This window comes from Mauremys mutica, chromosome 20 (assembly GCF_020497125.1).
Source record: "Mauremys mutica isolate MM-2020 ecotype Southern chromosome 20, ASM2049712v1, whole genome shotgun sequence".
NCBI lineage: Eukaryota > Metazoa > Chordata > Testudines > Geoemydidae > Mauremys > Mauremys mutica.
In genome coordinates this window covers 6,489,484-6,496,995 of record NC_059091.1, presented here as the reverse complement: position 1 = coordinate 6,496,995, position 7,512 = coordinate 6,489,484, and the positions used below count along the sequence as shown (strand labels likewise).

At 44.7% G+C, this 7,512-nt stretch overlaps 1 protein-coding gene across 4 annotated transcripts in view; it reads right to left on the bottom strand.

Annotated features, from left to right (window-relative positions):
• Window positions 1–592: 592 nt before the first annotated feature.
• SENP1 (SUMO specific peptidase 1) overlaps window positions 593–7,512 on the bottom strand; it is a 32,106-nt gene continuing 25,186 nt past the window's right edge. For 3 of the 4 annotated variants that reach the window (XM_044995651.1, XM_044995652.1, XM_044995653.1), the window contains 3 exons: window positions 3,957–4,041; window positions 3,127–3,222; window positions 593–2,327 (listed from right to left, as the gene is read on the bottom strand). In XM_044995651.1, coding sequence (XP_044851586.1) covers window positions 2,265–2,327; window positions 3,127–3,222; window positions 3,957–4,041 — 244 coding nt within the window. In that variant the 3' untranslated portion in view covers window positions 593–2,264. Of the gene's footprint in view, window positions 2,328–3,126; window positions 3,223–3,956; window positions 4,042–7,512 lie in introns of those variants that run through there. The other variant, XR_006574603.1, reaches the window with a different exon arrangement.

The following is a 7,512-nucleotide window of genomic DNA, read 5'->3' as shown; positions in this document are numbered from 1 at the left end:
GCATCTTTTATCATGAAATGCGTCTTTCCTCTTAGGGACCCAGGTGAAGAAAGAACTGTGGGGAAAAACTAAAACTAGTCAGTGTAGACAGCTTATTGAAAGTGATATTTATTTCAAAATACAAAAAAAAATGTATTAAGTCTATTTGCCATCCATACATATGAACAGTTTGTTAGAGAAAAAACGTTGGAGTCCCTTGGTTATTAGGACAGACAGTTTTACAGACCATTTTATTTAACGGCGAAACTTTACAAAAAATACAGTTTCCATTTTCAGATATTTACTTGCCGTCCAAGATTTTAAAAAGGTACTAAATGAGCTTGGTATAAAACACACACAGACAAAGGAAGTTACAAACCAGTCTATGAAGAACACAACCTAGTCGGGGGCAAATTTTGTACAAAACTACTGCTTATACAGGTACAGGAAAAAAAGGTATAAAATATTCCCTATTCGGAGACAAAATACAAAAGCACATTATTGAATTCTTTACTTGATCATTAAAAAGGTACATACGTTGGAGAGAGAAACTAGGGTTGGTGGTTTGGGAAACTGTAGTCAACCCCCCCACCCCCACTCCCTGACACCACCACCCCCCCCCCAAAAACAAAAAACCCACCACCAGGCTTCAAAATAAATTAGACAGCTGAATGCATCAGCAAAAACAAAGGCTGGGATTTTCAAATGATAGTAAGGGAGTCAAACACCCAGGGGAAAGTTTTCAGAAATACCTAAATGACCTAAATGCCCAAATCCCATTGACTTTCAACAGGCTTAAGTGCTTCTAAAAATTTTTATTTCTAATTCCCCACTGAACATCAATGGGATTTTGGTGCCTAATTCCCTTAGGTTCCTTTGACAATCTCAACCTGAATGTACCTAAAAAATATGCCTCTGGAAGCACGTTTTAACCTCAATCAAGAGCCTGGATAACACACCACAGCGTCGCACCTTGTGTCATCATTTATACCTAGGCAAAATGTTACCAAGCAGCGAGGGGAGAATGCAGATAAGGGGGTGTTTCGCACCCACGCTGCTCAGCTGTAAATGCATGCCCACGAATGAAGGTGACTGGCGAGAATCAAACCCATGGTCTCTTGGTAGGACTTTAAAAATCAAGGAAGCAGGAAAACAGCTGCAGAACAAGATACATATTAAATTGTTTGTTCTTTGTTGCTCTGGGAAACACTTGTAATATATAAATATAAGAAACAATCATAATCAATACGTTTATACTAACCTACAAGAAGTTGTATTTGTACCTGAATTCCATAAACAACATATTATGTTAAAAAACGGGAGACTTGTTTTCCTTGGTCAGAAAAATGATGCTGCAGAAGTGGCACCTGAGCCAAACAAATCCATCCCCATGGATCATCTGACTCCTGGCTGCTTAAAAATGTGCTCGCAAAAGAAACTATCTTGTTGTTTTCCTGTCAGTTCTACAAGAAGCAAGCGCCATATCCTAATCTGTCTCAGACACCACAGGCGCGATTGATAGGTAGGCACTGATTTCAGGGGACAGGAGGCCAAGCTTGCCATTGGCAGGAAAAAATGCTGGCTTTGCAAGACAGCAGAGTTCATATGGGAGTCGCTAGCAGGACAGATACAAAGAACCAACGAGTCCTTGTTAGAATCACTATTTCTGACCATCAACCCAAAGGGCTTACGTTTTTCTGTCCAGTTCCTACCAGCTGCAAGCATATCTATTTGCCGGCAATCAACAGAGCCGCGGTTTCCTATGTGCTGGTATCTAACAGGGTTTCTTCTAACATCAGCCCACAAAGCTTCCATCCCCAAGTATTCCCATTCCATAAAATCCCACCCCCACCCACCAAGAAGCGTAAGAGTTAAGTTCTTCTGCTCACAGTGGGAATGCTGAAACCCATGCCATTGCCTTCCCCTTCCCTGAAATCTAGACACCTGTAAGTGTAGAGCAATCAGCCCTGTGAAACGGACAGCGAGAGTTTCTAGAAGCAGAAAATAAATTCCTTGAGTGTCCAAAGTTGTTTGTAAAAATAGGTTTCAAAATACAAAAAAAAAAACCCAAGAAAAAAGGCGAGTGTGCTTCTGACAGTTTCCATCATGCACTGGTCCATGAGCGGAGTTCATAAAAACTCTTATTGAGTCATTTAAGATTTCTTTGATTGGAAACCAGTGCAAGTCCCATGTCTGTTGGAGTGGAGGTTGCTGATTGCTGAGAGGGGCGAGTCTGGATGCTTTTGACAGACTCTCTCAAGGATCCAGCTTTTGGCACAGTGTCATCATAACAGCTTGCGATGGAGGATCTCCCAGGCCATCCGCTTGCGGAAGTAGGGCATGTGTTGCTTGGGGGAATGGAGAGAGAGAGAGAGAGAGAGAGAGAGAGAGAGAGAAAAAACACACACACATTAATGTCCCTTTTCCTAATAGATGGTTTCTACGCCCGATCGCCACAGAGTGCGCATTAATTACAGATGTGCCTGTTCCCCATGAAATGGAACCAAGTGCCTGAATTGAAATTCAGTGGGATGTGAGCACCTAACTCCTTTAAGCTACTGTGAAAATCTCTGCATGTGAGCAGAGATGAAACCGTGATCGTTATGTTCTTTTCAAGCCAATCTACTATTAACCTCTTAAAAGGTACAAAAGAGAGTTTACACTGGGAGGGGATGGGGGTGCTTTTGGTAGCACAAATTTGTAAGGCCAGTAGAAATCCTCTGTGCCACTGGAGTCCCAGTAAGGCCTACTCTGAGGACTTCAGTGATGCACACACCTTGTCCTTTGCACAAGAGTGAGCTTTGTAAAGAGAACAGCACAGCTAGCAACAAATAGGGAGCAAGGGGGACCCTCTAAAATAGATATTGATGAAGGGGAAAACAAAATCTGAAGATAAACAAATATGTCATCTAGTCCTATGGATCCTGGGGTGTTAAGGGACCTAATGAATGATTGTGCTAAGTGTGGAAAATGATTAGAAGCTGAGAAAGGAGCAGAAGATCCGGAAAATAAAGACATTCAGTGTCTACTGGCAACATTGTTATTGTTATTGACCATCCTACTACCGTTCCGTGTGAGCCAACCCGCTGCCAATGGGACCCTGCGTTAGTCCCGCAGCGTACACCACCATGTCAGTGCCCAGCTTACCTGGGTGAAATTGATCGGTCTGTCTTTGGTAATGCAGTCGGCATATTTGCAGGCAAACATTCCACAGTCGCTGCCATTCATTTGTTGAGGGATTTCCTTTAACAATAAAAACAAGCCCTGAGCCTCTAGATTTCGACGAGACCAAAACTCCCCTTAACTTTAGCAAACGCCCCACGGATAAAGGGCCACAAGCAATGAAGCGGGTAAGAAAACCCCAGGGTGTCTCCATGTTCTTGAGATTTAGGGAGTTGGGGGAAAACGAAGCTTCGAAACAGATGGGCCAACAGTAGCCTGGGCAAATGGGGATTAAAAACAAACAAAGTGTGGAGCAACCCACGCTGGGAAGCAACTGAAATGAGGAGACTGATGGTGCATCATGGACTCCAGGTAGTCGTGCCTATCTAGGCACCCTAAGGTCTGAGGACTTCAGTCATTCGTGAACTTGTCTTGACAACACCCCTGTAGAGAAGCGGGGAGGATTAGCCTCATTTTACAGCTGGGGAATGGAGGCAGAGAGAGCAGTGACTTGCTTTAGGCCACATAAAAAGGCTGTAGCAGAACCAGGAACAGAACCTGGGTCCTTCTAACTCCCATTCCACTGCCTTAACCATATGACCATCCTTCTTCCCTGGTGGGATGGAAGCGCTATGCACGGAGAGCGAACCCTCTTGGGGCTGCTGCTGACTCGTCTTGGAGAAAAGCGGCTTTCCCATGCACAATCTCTCACTGTCACCTGATAGTTAACAATGGGGAATGATTAGGCCACGACACAATTTGTGCAGCTTTCTTGGTCCCCTACTATGGGCTCTAGCTGCACGAGACCAACGTACCTGACTCTTCTTGCTGAGCAACAACCAGTTGTTAGCATCAAATTCTTTCCGTTTTTTGTCAAGACTTTCCTGTTTTAAGTATTGCCTGCAGGAAACAGGGGACAGAGAATGTGCTTAGAGAGGGGAAAAACCAACAAACAAAAACCCAATTGTTTTTAATTCACAGTTAACCTAAAACGTCCATCTCCAATTAATTCTGAGAACTGGGCTTCGGAAGCTTAATATTTTCCTCTCTCCTGCTTGGCAGTTCTTGCCTTCTTAACACGGAATTTTAAAGTTCTGGGCAATCTAAAGGCGGACTGAGCAGAGCTCTGAAACTCATCCCCAAAATATCCACTGTCAAAGCCACAAACCTGTCCGCAGAAATCTCCTGATTAATCAAGGAGTGACTCATGATATGGAAGAGCCAAAACAGCCACCGGCTTGGCTGGAAAGGCTCCTGCAAAATGAGCTTTAGGTTTGGAGACTGAATTCACTTCTCCAATATCTAGAGCTTCCTGTAGATTGTTGCCTCTCACATTTTGCTGTCTTCATTCATCATCTCCTCCTCCCATTTTAATTTGCTATCCTCGGTGAATGTGGACAACAGCAATTTGTTGCATGTCTGTAGATGTTACATAGTAGCCTGGACACTAAACTTTGAAGGACACTACGTAACTTGCTAACTCTGCAATGTTTCTTCCAGATCTCTTCACCCAGGGTTCCATTCTGTCATTGATACAACGTTTGATCTTCTTCTTACCAATATGGAGGGACCGACAGAGTGAGTGAGTGTGTGTAATAGGAAAGCTTAGAACTAATGGCCATGAGTTATTTGAATGCAACATAGTAATGCCGGGCAGAGAAGGGGAGGGGCAGGGGTGCTTCGTGCAATGCAATGTCTCAAGGATTAGATTTCAAGGCAGCATCTTTTGGGAATTAAGCAAATCACACTCAGTCCAACAGTGGGAAAATGGGACATCTGAAAACACCAAAATTAAGGTGCATCAGACCACAAAAGCCATCGAGAGAATGCAAAAAAACAAGAAGTAGCCAAAGTAACTCCAAAGACGTGCAGGGAAAAAATGAATTTGCACCAGAAAAAAGAGGAGAGAATCCAACAAGAATATATCAGCTATATTAGCTAAAGCAGCAGGGGAATCAGGGCAGCAGAATGAGCTATCCGCTCGCCAAAGGGGAACAGACAGGGCTTTTACAAATCCATTGGGAGGAAAGGAATACTAGCAACGAAGTAGATGCATTACTAAGTCAGGACAACTCCTATAGAGAAGTCTAGAGAGGCCAAGCTATAAAATTGCTCTATAAAAACTGTCTACAACACGAGAAATAATATTTTCAGAGTTTAAGGATCAAGGAGACCATCAGATCAACTATCCTGACCTTCGGTATATCACAGGCTATTAATTTTCACCCAAATACTCCTACATTAAGCCCAAAGTCTTTAGTTAGACCAAAGCGTTTCAGTCCTCAGTAGACTAAGCTGTGTACCACATACAGAGACTAGGAGAGACTGAGGTGCCCAAGGCCCCTGCAATGGCAAGAACTGATTGGGTGAGATATGCCCAGAGGATCTCATGTAAACCATGCCCCATGCTTTGAAGTATGCAACCCCCCAGTTCCCTGCCAATCTGACTGCAGGGAAATTCCTTGTAGACTTCTATCTTGATGACACAAAATGTAAAGGAAAATAGGAAAACAATCCATTCAAGAGAGCAAGCCCAGGTGAAGTGCAGCCTAGGGTGGCCAAGGAATAGGCTCGTGAATTTATTCACAAGGTGGCCCTCACTTCTGAGCAATCACTGAGATCAGGGCAGGTGCCTGAGGACCGGAAAAGGGCAAGTGTGGTACCAGTGAAATAACAGAAAATCTGTTGCTTAGTTATTTCTGTTCTGGAAAGGACCTCTGCCCCAGTCAGACATTTGGGCCACGCCTCTCTTCCAGAGACAACTCAGACCTCTCTTTGAAGGCCACACCTCAAAACAATCCCTCTCCAGGCAAGTGCTTCCACACTGCATTGAAACCCGAAATGTCTTATCAGTAGATTTATTATAAACCTCTTATGCAAGCTGTAGGCATGGACTCCAAAGAGGCCATCACAAAAATCACCTGAAGAACTAATCTTGGTTGGGTGGACTGGAGGTGAGGTCACTCCTAAAAAGGGAAATCAGATTTTCAGTTCTGGACCTTGATCTCATTCCCAGCCCCAAGCAAGTGGAGCGCAACTAGCGGTATGGAAACACTGGCAGGGCGGGAAGAGAGAAGAATGTTCAAAGAATGCAATTTCCCCCTTCCCTAAAGATTAGTATTTTGGGACTGCTCCAGGGAACACCTTCCTGCTGAAGGAGGCTGCTGCAGGTGCTGACGGATGACCAGGGGCCAGCTTTGCAGGTTGGTCTCCTCAGTAGTAGCTAAGGCACTTTCTGCTCAGGATGCTGGGGCGGGTTGACAGGGCTCCGATCCATTCTGGAATGGGTTTATCAGAAGCTGTGCAAGCCATGATGATGCAGAGCTCTGCCTGGCGTGGGAGGATTCCGATGCTCCACCAAGCCCAGGCGTTAAGGCTGCACAGTGATGAACAAATGATATTTCCCCTCAGCTGTTCGGTTCTCCTAAGGTAAATTTTCACTGCTCTTCTGCAGTCTAGCACATGCCAGGCTTTTCCTTTCAGCTACCTTGGACAGACCAACTAGTTTCCTGTAAGGTAGGGAATGCAGACTTAAATCTTGGTTACAAAGGACTCTGAACTCTAAAGAAAATGCTGTCCCGTTGGAAGGTCCCATAGGGTTTGCGTCTTCTCAAAGCAGAAATTTCAGAGATTCTTCTTGCCGTGGTGGTTTTGATCAGGAAGCATAGAAAGGAAATAAGAGATTAAATACCATGGGCTTGAATGGATGGGACACAGAAGCCAGTAGCACAGTGGGAAGATCCCAGCTCAGAAACATGGGCTTGGTTATCAGTTTGGACAGAGGTGCCAGCCCCAGGAAATGTGATCCGGTGCAGACTTGCCTAAGCCAGAGTTGATGACACATGGCAAGACACGAGGTGCAATGGTAGGATGCTTGAGGCCCAGCTCAAGGCCACCCTGTAAAGAAGTCCATAAGAGCAGGGGTCAATCATTCCATCTTGGCACTAGTAGGAGAATTTTCCCATAATCCTAAAGGTGTGGAGAAGCAGAGCTTCACCATCCAGCTTTACCTTCACACACACACACACACACACACACACACACACACACACCTCCATACCGTCTCTCTTGTACAGAGATAACCTCATGGGCAAGGCTGCACCTAAGAGAGTTTCAAGGATTCCTCTTAGATGCCTGGAAACAGTCTCAACATAAAGGAAGGTGAGGAAGCCAGCCAGTAATTCTGTCCGCTGGCTGGAGGGAAAAGGAAAGCAAATAGCAGAATTCTTCCTTTGCAAATCCCATTGGAAAATCCTGCCAATGGACATAAGCCTCAAGACAAGCAGCATAGATGGGGCTCTTCCATCCATGGTGAATGTGGTCAAGGTTAGAGAGACTCCAGGGCATCAGCTTCCTAGAGATAAGAACAAT